This window comes from Saccopteryx leptura, chromosome 2, assembly GCF_036850995.1.
Source record: "Saccopteryx leptura isolate mSacLep1 chromosome 2, mSacLep1_pri_phased_curated, whole genome shotgun sequence".
Classification (NCBI taxonomy): domain Eukaryota; kingdom Metazoa; phylum Chordata; class Mammalia; order Chiroptera; family Emballonuridae; genus Saccopteryx; species Saccopteryx leptura.
In genome coordinates, this window is record NC_089504.1 from 281410862 (window position 1) to 281426623 (window position 15762).

A 15762-nucleotide genomic window follows, 5' to 3' on the forward strand; every position below is an offset into this window, starting at 1 on the left:
AGTCTACACTGCCCCTAGAAGAGGCTCAGGCTCCTGCTGCTTTGTTTCACAGTCCTTCTCTTTGCTCCACCCTCTCCCCTAGAGTGCCCTGTCACTGTCCCTTTAATGATGACACCCTCATAATTTGCCTTTGTATGTATTTCCTCTGTTCTGTGTGATAGGGCCAAAGCTATTTCATTGACCCATCTTTGAGACTCGGAGAAACAAAATGACTTATCTACGTTAATGGAAGTTCCAGATCTTCCAAAAGCAGCAGGGGACTTGGGCTTCATGGTACCTCTACTCCTTTCTCCAGCTGGTTATGCTTCTGAGCCTCGCTGGTGTTCTTGCCTATATTACAGGGTTCTTCTGAGACTTAGAAATAGTCAATCTTTAAGGACTGGCACAGATGAGGGCTTAAAACATGGGAGCTATTGTTTAGTCCAGGCCTTCCACTGACCTATGCTGAACTTGTAAGTTCTGTGGTTAATTGTATTGGCCCGGTACCCATACTATGTATTAAACAGTTTTTAAATGGGTATAAGTTGGATGAAAACATGGTTTCCACTCTACATTTTTGCCACTTTCTTCAGGAACACTTCTTGGATTTGTCTGTGGAGGTTGAAAACTTTCCTAACCTCAGGTCTCATTCTTTCATGCTCAGATATCCTCTAAGTCTTCCAACAACACTTATACCTGATTCATGAAAACTGATAGTTACGGGCTTGTTCAGTTGCTTGGTTCCCTCATCCCCTCTCTTCATTCCTAACTTTTTTATAGGCACCCCAACCTGGGCTGTGCTGGAAAGAATGTGAGTCCTTCCCGCCACGAACTCTGGCAGGCCCAGGTCTGGGTGACCCCCGGTGTACAAAACTCAACATCTCTCCATTCCTGTGCCTACCACTTGAGTCCATGTTCTCTCTACTTCATCCCAATTATTATAACAGTCTTGGATTATAAGAGTTGGGCTCTCTACCTCTAGTATCTCTGTCATCTCCCCTCCCTGGATCCATCCTGCTCATCACTGCCAGGTTAAATTTTGCCCTCCCCCCCAGCTCACAGGATTAAATTGAAACACCTGTACAGTCTTGGTCCATCCACGTCACAGCCATGTCACACTACATGTCACAGCCACCACTTAAGCTTCTCTTTTTGTCTTTCTGTTCTCCTCTGTGTCTCCAAAATGACATACACATTCTTCTGGTGCTCTTGATGTTTTCATTGGCTGAAATAGCCCCTCCCCAACTCCTTTGACCCTAATCAAATCCCATTCTTTATTTAAGACCTAAAAAACTATTCACTTCCTTTATGAAGCCATCAAAGACCACTCTGATCTGTCTTTTCTGAATCTATTCTATTCATTTAGTCCAGGGGTAGTCAACCTTTTAATACCTACCGACCACTTTTGTATCTCTGTTAGTAGTAAGATTTTCTAACCACCCACCAGTTCCACAGTAATGGTGATTTATAAAGCAGGGGAAGTAACTTTACTTTATAAAATTGATAAAGCAGAGTTACAGCAAGTTAAAGCATATAATAATAATTACTTACCAAGTACTTTATGTCGGATTTTCGCTAAGTTTGGCAGAATAAATCTTTATAAAACAACTTACTATAGTTAAATCTATCTTTTTATTTATACTTTGGTTACTCTGCTACCACCCACCATGAAAGTTGGAATGCTCACTAGTGGGTTGATTACCACTGATTTCGTTCTTTTTTACCCAACAGTTATGCATTTATGAGGGACTTATTTATTTATTTATTCATTTGTGAGAGAATGAGAGACAAAAAGGGAGAGATATGAGAAGCATCAACTTTAGTTGTTCATTGAGTGTTTCTCATATTTGCCTTGACTGGAGGGATCAAGCTGAGCCAGTGACCCCTCGCTCAAGCCAGTGGCCTTGGGCTCAAACCAGTGACCTTGGGCTTCAAGCCAGTGACCATGGTATCATGTCTATGAGCCCGCACTCAAGCCAACAACCTCAGGGTTTCGAACCTGGGACCTCAGTGTCCCAGGTCAACACTCTATCCACTGCACCCCCACCTGTCAGGCGGGACTACTTTTTGTGTGCTAGGCCCTGTGAACACAGAGAAAAGGCCTGGTTCCTGCCTCTAAGCGTCATGCAGTCTAGTGAGGCAGACAGACATGTAAAGAAGAGCTAGGATAGAATGTGAGGTCTAGAATAAAGGTGTAGAGAGAAGGTGCAGTGTGAACCCAGAGGAGGGAACTGTGGAAGAGGCCACTTCTGGAAAGGCTTCATCGCTGACCACATGGTGGCACAGTAGACAGAGCATCAACCTGGGATGCTGAGGACCCAGGTTCGAAACCCCGAGGTCACCATGTTGAGCACAGGATCACCAGATTGAGTGTTGAATCATAGACATGACACCATGGTCACTGGTTTATAGCCCAAGTCGCTGGCTTGAGCAAGCAGTCACTGGCTCAGCTGGAGCCTCTCAATCAAGGCACATATGAGAAAGCAATCAATGAACAACTAAGGTGCCACATCTGTGAATTGACACTTCTCATCTCTCTCCCATCCTGTCTGTCTGTCTGTCTCTCTCGCTCGCTAAAAAAATAAAATAAATAAAAAGGCCTCATCAAGGAAGTGCGCTCAGTCTTGCTGTTAAAATAGGAGCTGCAGGGAGGGTGCTATCAAGCAACACATAATCACTTAATTACATATTGCTTTGTATTTTTCTTCAATTGTTTAGTTTACTTGTTTTGATTTCCCAGTGAAGCTAATCAGCTCAAGAGTGGGGACAGACCTGGCACTCTCTGTTCTCCAAGATCCTAACAGCAGTGCTGGACAAACACCATGTGTTCAGAAAAGGCTTGTTGACTTGCAGCAGATAAATAATCCAAGCTCCTCTGTGATAATTGCCTAAAGAGACCCTTCCCCCAGGAAGTCTCCCCTCCATTACAGCCCCTAACAAGGCACTCACACTTAATCTACCCTCTCTGGCTGGCTTCCTCTTGCCATAGGGGTGAGACCTCACCAGCAGACACTTACTCAGCTGCCCCAGATCCTTTATTGTGGCCTCTCATTTGACCCAAATACATTAACAAGAGACTGCTGGGATACATCCCCAAACATAGTGCCCTCCCTTCCTCCTGGCCAGGGAGAGGACAGTCACAGGGATATAGGATTTGAGAGAGTGGGGAAGAGTGGACACAGGAAGCGGGAACAGAAGAGAGATGGGGGCCCAGAGATACGGCAAGAGGAATATCACAAGAAAGCATTTTAGAGAGTAATGGAAGAAACAAATAATAGATACAGGGACATTGTGGGACTGGAAACAGAAGTCAGATGAGATAGCTGGGCTGTCGTGTGGGGAAACGTAGCTCCTTTCCTCATCAGGTGAAGGGGACTGGGGTCTCAGCACTCAGCATATAAACCCCAAGGGGTTCTATGACAGAAAATAACCTAGTGTCCCTGGAGGAGCTCACAGAAAGCAGGAAGGAGCCAGAGGAGAGCAGGTGGCGTAGGGAGATGGTTGTTATAGCAACTAATCATCATCATCGTCGTCATCGTCGTCGTCATCATCATCATCCTCTGTGTTGATCTCACCCTCCAACACATCCTCCAGCCAGTCCTCCAGCTCCTCAGCAGAAGGCAGGTCTTCCTCATCATCCATCTCCATCCATATGCTGTCAGCCTAAGACATGGCACCAAGGAGCTAAGCCTGACTTAAGTCTTTGGACCTCTCCTACCACTCAGTGGACCTTGTACATCCCTTCTTACATCCTCTGTCCCCTCCCTTCACCTGTCAGTGGCCAGGAAAGAAGATCTGGGTTAGAACAGTGACAGTAGGAGTAGAGAGAACAGGTGAATTAACAAATAGGCTTTCTCCCTTCAATCTTTTTGCCATGCTGTTGTCAGGGTGAGCTTCCTAAAACGGACCCTCTCTAGTGTGCACCTGATGCAAAACCACTGGTGGCTCTTCATGGACTAAAGAATACAGCCAGAAGTTCTTCAGCATTCAAGGCTTTTTATAACTTGCTTTTCCTATGACTGTCCTCCGAGATCTCTAGACTCTCAAGCCATGAAAAACTGTTTGCCCTTTTCTGATCCTAATACTCATTTTCCTAATTTTGATCTTTTGCACTAACTTTTCCATTAGTTTGGAAATGACTTCTCATAATTTTCACTGTAGAACTTCTCTATATTTTATCATCTCCACTTGAATGCCATTCCTTTTAAACTCTTCTCTGATTCTCTCAAGCAGAAATCAGTCTGATTTCTGTGTCTTCCTAGCATTTTATTTATATCTTTATTAAAGTGTTTATCAGATCTGGCTTGGTAGTTAATGGAATGACTGTCTCCCTAATTAGATTGAGAATTATACAAAAGCAGAGACTGTGGCTTATCTAATTCAACTCAACAAACATTTTTAAAGCACCTGTCATGTGTGAATGAGATTTCTGCCCTCAAAAAGCTTCAAGTCTACTGGAAGAGACACACACGGTACATAAATAGCTATATGAAAGTCATGTTCTCAATGCCAAATGGGCTTTGAGAGTTCTAAGTTAAAATGAATCCAAGTGGTAGATCTGGAAAGACTACATGGAGAAGAGAATATTTCAACTGGGGCTTGAAGGACGAGCAGCCAATTCTAACAGGTGGAGACGGCCATGTAGCTCTCCCTCTATCCAGCCATTAGACTGGGCATGTCTGATTCTTCTGGGAAGAACTCAACTCCTCCTTAGCAGAACCGAGGAGGGCCAGCTATTCTGAGAAGCAGAGTTGGGGGTGAAGTGAGGGTGAGGGAAGGAAACTTACATCAGTAACGTTGACGACTCCTATTTGTGGGGCCGACAAGTCGATATCAAATGTCTTCTCCCAGTAAGGAACCAGCTGTGGAGAGATCACATGGGGCAACGTAATGGAGTTGAGGAACACCTCAGTCCAGGAGGGTGAGAGGGTCGGCACTGGGATAGAGGTAGGACACTAAGAACCTATAGCCGATGGGGGGATGGGTCCAACTGCAGGACAGGACCTGAAGGAATAGGTAGAGCTAAGCAGTTAAAGGGTAGAAATCCTGAAAGGAAAGTATGGAGTGGAACGAGTAGGGACATTGACTCCTCCTTTCTGAGAAAAACTAGATAGGAAACCCCTGTCCTGATTCTGGATCTGCTGCTGAGTGACCCTCTGACTTTGGGCAAGTCACTTCTCCCGGGCCCTCAGTACTACTCTAAACTAAGGTAGTAATACCTGGTAATTGCCAATTTCCTCACAGTTCAGTTTGTTCATTCACATAGTCTTTTGACAATGAGTGCTGGGTGTTGGGGATTGAGCTGAGAACAAAGCCGTCCCCTGAGACAGGGAAACTCTGTGCTTCGATTCTGTGACTGTGTACACGTACACCCATGTGCAGTGTTAATATGTCCATCTCCACCCCAAAACTCTGGTTTTCTCTAGAAGGAGTCAACCCTGGTCATACGATTTCCTGCCCAGCTTCTGCTCTGGGAGTCATGTGGGTGATGTCCCATGTAGTTCACTTCTGATCCTGCTCCCTTTTCTCAGGCTCTCTCCATGCCCTCAGTGTCCTGGAGCATGAAGTAGGCCTATTCTCCCAGGACCCCCAGCGAGGAGATGGGGTAAGAACTCTGAAACAAGCTCCCCTTTGAAAGTGCCCCAGTCTAGGTCCTGCCGTAGGACAGCTGAGCCCGAGCAGTGCCTCTTACCAGGGGGAAGTCATCAGGATCAATCCAGATGATGCTAAGATCAGGGTTTTCAGTGTTATCTTGGGCCACAGCCTTGAGAGTCTCTAAGAACTCATAGCCATCTTAGAGGGAACATAAGGAGAAGTATGAGGTGGGGTGGAGTGGGGGACACAGAGAACACAGAGTCCAGCTCTCTTTCCTCACCTCCCACAACTCCACGTCTAGTCCCAGGCCACTTGCACTCTGAGGAATACCTCCCAAGTGAAGCTTACACTCTAACAAACAGCCCTGCCTCCCCCTTCCGCCCATCTGTGTCCACTCTGCCCCATCCAGTCCAGCGTTCCTCCCTCACCAGGATCAGCTTCCTCAGCAAAGGCCACAATATGGATTCCATCCAGATCGTCCTCCTGTTGCGGGGCAAGGAGGAGGGCCTTGGCTATACTCACCGAAGTCAGAGAGCCCGGAACAGACCCTAGATCTTCTTTGAACTTGACTTTTATGAAAATTCAGCTTCTGGATCAGGTATATTATTGTAGTGGTGACACTGTCCCATCAGCTCCAGGGCCCCATCTGGTAAGCCCTTCAGCCCCAGAACTTGTGGCTCCTCCCTTGTCATCTTCATCAACTTCTATGTGATACATTCTTCAGAACACCCCCCCCCCCCGCCTTTGCTAGTGCATTGTATTTCCTACAAGCAAGGTAGGAGGAACAGCAGGGTGGGATGCTGCTAGGACTTGACTCTGCAGCCACCTCTGCTCCCCCAGGGCCTGGCCTTGTCTAGGGGTACTCACCCACGTCTCATACATACTCTCAGGCTTCAGTTTCCTCAGGGTCGATCTAGAACAGACAGAGAGTCACTCCTCAGTGAGTGAGAAGGCCGCCTCCCCCAGAGGGTCCCCATAGCAGAAGCTGCCCCTGGGTCATGCCTAGGGAATGGACATCTTATAACCCGGAACAAAGTCATTTGGCAAAGTCTAAGCTCTGGGCATCAGGACCAGATCATCATATGGTTTAAACAGGTGGGAGAATGGAGGATGGGCAAGGAAACTGCAAAAGAGGCTTTTGGGGAAAGGTAAGACCTGGACATCTGAGTATTCTTTTGTTCATTATTCACTAATTCATGCATTCATTCATCCATTCATTCACTCATTTATTCAATAAAATTTGGTGCTGAGATGTTCTAAGCCCTGTGCTAGGTGCTGTGTAGATAGAGATAAATAAGCAAATACATTTCTGCCCTGATGAAGGGGATCATAATCTAGAGCAGTGGTAGTCAACCTGGTCTCTACCGCCCACTAGTAGGCGTTCCAGCTTTCATGGTGGGCGGTAGTGGAGCAACCAAAGCATAAATAAAAAGATAGATTTAACAATAGTAAGTTGTTTTATAAAGATTTATTCTGCCAAATTTAGCGAAAATCTGACATAAAGTACTTGGTAAGTAATTATTATTATATGCTTTAACTTGCTGCTGTAGCTCTGCTTTATCAATTTTATAAAGTAAAGTTACTTCCCTACTTTATAAATCACCATTACTGTGGAACTGGTGGGTGGTTAGAAAATCTTACTACTAACAGAGATACAAAAGTGGGCGGTAGGTATAAAAAGGTTGACTGGCTCTGATCTAGAGGAAGAGTGAGAGTGTGGTTAACACTGATGAAAGTATTTCCAGCTGTGAAGTACTGTGAAGGAAGAGAACTACGTGTGAATTTATGGCAGGTTTTCTCAACCTCAGCACCATTGACATTTGGGGCAGCTAATCCTTTGTTGTGGAGGCTGCTCTGTACACTGTAGGATGTTTAACAACATCCCTGGCCTCTGCCCGCTAAATACCAGCAGTACTCTCCCCAATCAAAAATCTCCTCAGACATTATGAAATATCCCCTGGAGGGCAAAAATTTCCCCCTACCTCACTCATCCTGTCACCCCATTGAGAATCATGGAGTAGGGTAATGTCTGAGAAAGATCATAGGCCATATCTGGGTTGGAATCCAGTCTGACACTTACTGCCTATGGAACCTCTTTATTTGATGTTATTTAAAGGATTAATTATAATAATATAGAAAGCACTCTTCAGTTTCTAGCAGACCATGTGCACTCTACACTCATTACCACCCACAGTACATATTTATGGAGGAAATTCTACATGTAAGGGCTCAGGGCTGGTTAGCCTGCAAAGTAGTGTGGAAAAGGGTCAGCGAATCATGACCTGACACCCAGAAGTGGATTATCTAAAAGTGAGAGCAGCTTCCTGATTGGCTAAGTTTCCTCCAGCCCCCGTCACAGATAGGTGTTTGAGCCCTGCTCACAGGTTTGGCCCTGCCCCTACCTCTTATGCTCCTCCACAAAGTTGACAATCTCTTCTTTGCTGTTGGGCTTGTCCGGGATGGTCACAGGCTCTTCCATGAAGGCTTCATAGAAATCAATCTCATTCATCTTCAGGGTCAGCTTCTTTGCCACCTGTGGGGGTTGGGGTGGGGTAGGGGATGCAGGTCATGGTGAGAAGCAGTATTATGGGGGAGCCAGTAGGACGGAGTCATATAACATCACTGCCACTGTGACACTGGACAAGTGTCTTTACTTTCCTGGGCTTTGGTTGGGCATGAGAGGAGTGGGTTAGATAATCTAAAATCTTTGGGGTGGGAAGGCCTGAGGTGAAGGTGGGAAGGATGGTGTGTGGGGAGAGAACAGGTTCCCATAGGTTCTGGCAGAGGGGTTGGAGAGCTGCTGAGGAGGCTGAGAGAAACCCAGTTATGCTCTGGGGTGGAGAACCTTGCTGTCGAAGGTGGCGAAGAAGGGGATGTACGGGTGGAACTCCTCCGCGGCATCCTCGTAGACCCTGTAGTCTGAAGGGGGACACAGAGTCAGTCTCTGGGAGAGCAGGGTGTGCTAGGGAGTCCTCTCCTCTTCCTCCCTAGTTCTTTGGCAGGTGGGGTTTATTCTGAGACCCACCCCTCTAGTCCTCTGAGAGTGACTAGTACATGTGGTGGGGGGGAGGTGGAACACTGGAAAGAGAAACCCCTGGGGTGCAGAGATTAGAGCAGTTAATGGAGATGACTGTGGCAAGAAGAGTCAGGAGATAGACAGACCATGAAGTGGGTTAAGTGGGGGATCCAGGAAGGAGAACCATGGAGTCTGAGGGTTACCCACGCTCTGAATCTTTGCTCTTGAAGTAGCCAATGAGTTTGATCTCATCCTCAATGTTCTCAAATGCCTGCAGCTCTCGTTCACCCTCAATCAATTCCACAGGGTCCTCTAGGACCTGGAAGATCAGGGACATGGAAGAGAGTGAATTTCTGTCCTCACTGGTAGAAGCATGGAGAAGGATGAAGGAGATGGGGCTGGGGAACAGGAGGAAGGGCCTCGCTGGTGTGTGTGTGTGTGTGTGTGTGTGTGTGTGTGTGTGTGTGTAAGGTTGGGGTTGGTCAGGGATGGGTATAAAGTCTTAAAGCAAGGCCATTAGGTCCAAGGTAATGAACTCTCACATCAAGCAGGAACTCCACTAGGGTGTCAGCAGAAAGCTCGCCATCATATTCAATGACTTCATCTCCCTTGAACACATAGATGCTGTCCTCTTCAGTTAGTCCTAGGGAGTGGGCCAGAGGTGAGCCATGATCCTAACATTCCCACATCCAGGGCCACAGTCCATTGCATAATCCCACCAGACCCCACATCTCCCTTTACTTCCCCAGCTCTTGCTCACCTCCACTGCCCCTTCGCCCTATACCCCTGGTGTCTATCCCCTGGATTTAGCCAGGGAAGCTACCCTGGACCAAGGGGCTCTCCAGGGAGAATGTGGGATCAGGTGGAGGTGTTGGGGAGTATGTAGAAAGATACAGACTCTAGCAAGATTTCTCTCTTTCTCTGTTTGCCATACTGGAGGGAGATACTCATGTTACCTCCTCTGAGGACTCCAGTGGCCAGTTGCCAATTCAGCCCTTTAACTTTCTGCTGTTACTGACCAGATGACATCATCACAGACTACCCCTCCCCACCTACATCTGATGTCCAGTCTCGGGCCTGTGTTGCCCCCTGGTGGCCAGTGCTGTAATACCTAGCCACTGCTCTGGATGGGGAGGGGTGCAAAGGGGAGTTTGCTGAGGTCTCTCCAGTACCACCTGAGTTCCCAGATTACCTTTCTTCTAGCATCTAGCCCTGTTTTTTAGTTATCTAAAAAACATATGAATAAGGTCATGCCCACCTCTTTCTGGGATTTGAGCATGGGTCTCCATAAAGAGTAAAAGAAAGGCCAGAACCCTTAGCTATATATCCCTTCCAATTTCAGCATTTTCTCTCCCTTTCAGAATAGGCCTGGTGGAGTTCCTACCCTATACAAGGGCTGCCCGTCCAGTCTAACACACCAACCTCCCCTCCTTGTGCTCCCACCCCGCCCTTACCTAGTTTCTTGGCTACAGCTGCATCCTTCTCAGAGTCCACCATCCCGAAGCCAACACCCTTGTCTTCTAGGACTTGGGCTGCTAACTGCAGGGAGGGTTAGGGTAAAGTCAGCCCGTAATTCTTAGTAACCCTTAACCCCCATCTTGCTCCCAAGTTGGGTCATTTGGAATGCAGGGAATTGAAGAGTTGACCTTGACGCTGTGCAAGGACCCACCCAGAATTATCTCCACTTTCCCTACAAGCCCACCCGTTAGTTCTCTAGCTCGGTTTTAATTTCTGAATGTTTATTGCTTGTTTGCAATGTGCTTATTATGTTGAACTCTGAAGCACTATACCTGCTACTCCTGTTTCCTCAGGAACGCTGGGGATGCTGGCTTTAATGAAAGTGAGGCCCTTCCCTTGCTCAGGGCTGAGCCCATGCACTCACGTCATCAAAGGCCATGCCCACCGTGGAGTGATGTCCCTGGGGTTCTCACAAGTGACCCACAATGGGAAGAATTTTGGAGAGTAGGAGGGTAGTGGGTGGGGGGGTTCTGGTCACATTGCTGGTGAGTGGGGAATGCCTGAAAGCTTAGAGCAGAGGTCACTGTGGCCAGCATTCATTACCCTCAAAGCGGCAGAGACAGAGACTAGAGGTGGAATGGGCCGGGTTCTCCTCAATCAGATAAACTTTCCCCGTTCCCCTCTACCTCAGCTTGTCCTGATGCCGTGGACAGTCACTACTCAGGTCCCTACCCCTCAGCCTGCCAGCTGGGCTCTCAACCCCGACGTACTCTACCTTGGGCATGGTTTGCAGCTTAACCCCACCTAACACACACTCGGCTCCTGGAGGCTCAGGAGGATGAGAAAGGAGGCAGTTGGCAGGTGGATGGCCACGGATGCTGAGCACTCGGGATAAAAATACTCAGCTCATTAATCAGATGGTGGGTTCCAGCACCTGGCAGGGGCACAGAGAAATGAGAGCCTGCGGTCCTGCTGTCTCGCCCTGAAATCCTCCAAGCTCTGGGTGAGCTGGGGCCTATCTGCACTGCCATGATGGAGAAGGGGCTGCTGAAGCTTGGACAAGGAGCCGCTAACACATGCCGGCTCCTGGAGGGGCGTGTGCGACTACATCACCCTGTCATCCCCAAATACAGGGTTTCTTTTGTTTGTTTGTTTTGGCCATAATAGCCCCTCTTGTCTTTGGGCCTGAAGTCATCTTGGGAGTAAGGAGAATCTTCCCACAAAGAGAAGTTGGGGAAGTCTCATCCAGCCACAGAAATTTCCTGATCAGAATATCCAGCTTGATCCCATCCATAGGGGCAGAGGGAGAGTTCGGGAGGGAGGAGCAGGGAGGGACTGAGACATGTGGGAGGCACAGTGGTCTCCAGTCAGCCTTCAGCCGTGAAATAAAGGGCATGCAAGCAGGCTGTTAATAACATTTAAGTTTATCCTCAGTTTAGGTCTCTTTGGGGTGCTGTTCCTGAAGTGTATGAGGGGGGCAGTCCCTGGTTGGGAATGTAGATGAGGGTGCAGTACACTACACTGTAGTTCTCCCCCTTCTGAGGAACCTTTTTTCTTTTGTACCCCCTCCTTCCAAGGACCCCCTAGTCCTAGCCAAAACTAGTACTACCGGCCTCCTATAGCATGGAGGAGACATTCGTCCCAGTCCCCTTTCTCCTAAAGTTGCCCGACTACAGTGGTACTTCTGGGTCCCCAAGTCTCTGTTTCTTGTTTGGCTGAGACCATATGCCATTTGAGTTCTGTTGGTCAAGACAGGGGTCCTGCCACACTGTCCCTGGCCTCAGATCATCCCACCCTCGAGGCCTATGTGGGGTTGTAGGACGGGGGAGTTCCAGAGAGGGGCTGGATTTTCTCTGCAGACCCCAGCACTCACCTCCAGGATCAGCTCCTCCATCTCAAATTGTCTTTGTGAGGCCTTGTCGTCCTCCGGGGGCTCGTGGTAGAGCAGTGCCAGCACCTCATACTTCTTGAACACGTTCTTGTAGTTCTTTGCGTTGACATTGACCACACGGTCCACGCCATCATACTCGGGGAAGTCCAGCCCATCCTCCCCCTGCACCCCTGACTCAGGTGATCCTAGCACCAGCAGTAACAGCAGTGACAGCCGCAGGCCCAGCATAGCTCTGGCCCCCGTCCTGTCTGCAGAGCGCATGGAGGCAGTGAGATCTGAGTTCTCTCTCCTGGTCCAGAAAAGGTTCGCTGGGGTGGGGAGGAACCCCTGGGTGCTGAATCCTGAGTTGGGGGCTTACAGTGGGGGTGGGGTGGGGAACGGCCTAGGGAAGTGGACAGAGGACACTGCCGGGTCCTGGAGACACTGTCAACACAGCCAAGAGAAAAAGGGTCAGGAGGAGGAATAGGAGCAGGGGGCGGGGAGGGAACCCGAGCTGCCCCTGAGATTGGCACCTCTCGGCCCCACCTGGTCCTGTCTAAATATGTTTCCAAAATTGGCAGGAGAGATGGGTAACCTTCTGAGGCCAGGACAGCTCCATGAGACTGGACCCTCCCACCTCCTGCACCTCTCCGCAGTCTCCCAGAGCTTTCTCCCCCTCCCCTCCCCGCCATGTCCAAGGCTCCTCAGCCTCTGTCCCCATGCTAGCCTAAGGACTCATCACCATATTAAGAAAGGAAAAAGCCAGAGCTAAAAATAAGACCAGATGAGTTGGAGGTAAATGAAACTAGGGTTGGTGCAGGGGGGACTTAGGGTAATTAGGAGAACTGAAGGCAAAGGGACTCAGAGAGAAGGAAACAGGGGTGTCAGAAGTTAAATTCATGATACAGGAGAGAAGGAACAAATGCTGTATTAACTCTAAGTCCTAAAGCCTGGAATCCCCTCCAGGTGAAGTCTGTTTCTTTAATCCAGTAGAGAAGAGGGATCAATAAAAATGCACCCCCCACAACACTTCCCTTTAAAGAGCCAGGACCAAGGATGAGGTCACTCTCTGAATAAAAGATGGAGCCGTGTCCAGGACTGGAGACCTGGCTCAGCTCCAGCTGGTTTCCTTTGCTTCCCTCAACACTCCTAACTTGGGAAGGCATGAGGCGGCCAGGCGTGGGGAGGGGAGCGCTGGCCATGTTCGTTCTGTAGAGATGTGCATTTGGGGTTCCTCTTCCCATGAGGAAGGGGAAAGTTTTTGGCTGCTGCCTCCTGTTGCGCTCTCAACTCGGATCCTGTGGGACTCCATTTTCTGGGCACAGTGGAGCAGGAGGGTCCCCAGGCTGAATGATTCCAAGGAAAGCGGTGAATAGCAGTTATTCTCATGTCTTTGATGAGGAGGATCAGGTGTAAACACTAAGGGAAAATTTAACACTGGGAAATCATGAAGAGATGGGCTGTGCGCCCTGCGCGAAGGATGTAGATTAATTTCCCACACCTGAGAAACAACCAGAGTTGGAGGGGAGGAGCTCTAACTTTCTGGAGCCGTTTGGAGGTGAGGGCCAAGTGGAGGAGTTTAGCTCTGTGTCCCTAGAAAGGACGGACCCTCTTCATGGCCCTCCAGGCCCCTTACCATTTACAGGTAAAACGAGGCATGAGGGAGACCATGGAGGGGCTAGGTCAGAGTCAGAAACCCCCAACCCCACCCTGAGATACTTTTGATTTTGAAGTGACAGTGTTTATTTTGCACCCAGTAAGTGGCATGAAATTCTGTTTGAGAAGTAACTTTCCCATACTTCCCTGGGGCAGATCTTGCTGGTTAAGGCAGGCAGGCCGCAGAAAATCTCAGGATCGTGGCAGGGATGGGTCCAAGAGGAACAGCTGTCACTGGAGCAGGCGAGTTCAGAGCTAGGCTAGGCAGGGCACACTGGAGCTGAAGAGACCTCAGAATTCATATCCTAGTCTCACAGGAGAGTGACTAATGTGGGGCACACAGCCCCACAACCAGAGCAGACAGTGGGACAGGTGGGCAGACCCATCCGAAAGTAGATGACCTAGATGACGTTCAACTCTGATTTCTCACTTCTGCTGTATGCTGGGGGCGGGGAAACATTCGGACAGAGACGTTGGAACATTAGACTTGTCCACGATGAATCTGACCTACTGTACCCCCCAGTGTGTGAAATGGGAATAAATGGTGGCTTACGCCTGCTCCATTTCCTCATCTTCTCCTGCAGCGACCAGACTTTTCATCCCATACCACCCCTCTTTGCCCTTGGCTCTTCAGTTCCACCGTCTGCTTTCCAGTAGCTGCAGCCCACCATTCTTTGCTCTTTGATGCTTTGCTCTCCACTCGTTTCTCAGTTCTTTCCCTCTGGGCCCTTGCTTTCACACCTGTGGACTCAGCAGGCTCAGCTACTGGTATCAAATGACCCTGAGTTGGGGCCTCTGTATTTTTAACCCACCAGACACTCGAAGCCCTTGCTCCTGAAACCTGAGGAGCTGGCCCCTCCATCCCTCACTCACACACACCCTGGCCCCTCCATCTTCCAGGGTCTGGTTCGGTGGTGTCAGCAGCTGGGGAAAGGACCCCAGACCGATACAGCTCTGTCCCTCAGAGACCTTGTGTTGGAGGAGGAAGGGGAGCATGGGTGAGGAGACCTTCGAGGAGGGAGGGAGATAGGGGAAGAGTGGCTGACTACACCTTACAATGCCCTTCTCTTTGCTAGCCCATGCCTCCAATCTCAACCCATTCACGGTCTTTCATCACTATCCTATTCTTTGTTCATTTTATTGTTTTGTATGTTTTTGCCTAATCCTCATTGTAAGACTACTCTGAAAAGTGGTGAAGGGCACAAGTTCTGGACTCAGAAAGACCTTGGTTTCCTCATCTATAAAACGGAGCGTGGTGGTAAGACTATATTGGTTGTATGAATTAATGGGCGAGGGAAGGCCCTTGTCTCACCGCAGGGATAGTATGCAGTCACTTTTACTTTGTTTTTGGTGACAGTCTGTGATTTCCCCCAGCTTTCCTTAGCATTTCTCTCTCACTCTGTACTGTATGCTTTGGGGCACAGCTGATCCTTGCCTCTAAAAGAAACCTGAAAAAGAACTGACCTACAGGGCAAAGTGGACCAATTTACAGAACAAAGCCAGTGAATGGGTCAAGGGGAAAGGAAGAGCCGGGCATGAGAGAAAGGCGCCCTGGGAACTCCTAACCTACCAGAGATGCAGTGAATTTGCGGGCCCAGGTTCAGAGACCAGGTGTTTGGAAAGGGCCCTCACCCCTTGTGGAGCCCGGGCATGAGGGGCATGGTGCTTTCCCTGAAGTGCAGGCTGCAGGGATCTAGAAAGTGTTTTAGCCTCTATTTCAAGGTAACAGCGGGGAGAAGGGGCTGAGGGGTGGGAAGGTGTTGAGATGACCTGACCATAACAGCGGGCAGATTACCAGTGCCTTCCTCAGAGGAGGGACTGAGACCCCATATTCACCACTCACCATGTGACCCTTACCTAGTCATTTAACCCCTCTCTGGACCTCAGGTTCTTCACTGATGCAATAAGGGCGCTTCTAGCACTAAAACTTTGATTCTATAAGCTGAGCTGAGGAACTGAAGTGAGGGCTGGATGAGTCCACCTGCCAGCACTGGATATAGGTGCTGTCGTCTTCTCCGTAGGGTGTGGCTCTGCTGCTCTTTTCTCCCCCTCTTCCATTTCTAGTTCCAGCTTGACTTGTCCTGTCCTTGCTCTCCATTGGGGTAGAGAGTGACTCTAAGATTGGGATAGCCCACAAGGGACAACAATGCTTGATTCTGATCCCCTCCTAGACTCGACTGTGGTCGTT

The 15762-nt window shown here is 48.9% G+C and overlaps 1 protein-coding gene across 1 annotated transcript; it reads right to left on the reverse strand.

Moving 5' to 3' along the window:
* Window positions 1-2996: 2996 nt before the first annotated feature.
* On the reverse strand, window positions 2997-12353 carry CASQ1 (calsequestrin 1). Its single transcript, XM_066362039.1, has 11 exons — window positions 11922-12353; window positions 10045-10129; window positions 9133-9233; window positions 8798-8909; window positions 8420-8493; window positions 7977-8107; window positions 6442-6487; window positions 6003-6057; window positions 5672-5772; window positions 4767-4841; window positions 2997-3642 (listed from the first exon to the last, which is right to left on the reverse strand). Exons 1-11 carry the CDS (start codon window positions 12198-12200, stop codon window positions 3493-3495), a joined length of 1209 nt encoding a protein of 402 aa, XP_066218136.1. The 5' UTR covers window positions 12201-12353; the 3' UTR covers window positions 2997-3492.
* Window positions 12354-15762: the final 3409 nt, after the last annotated feature.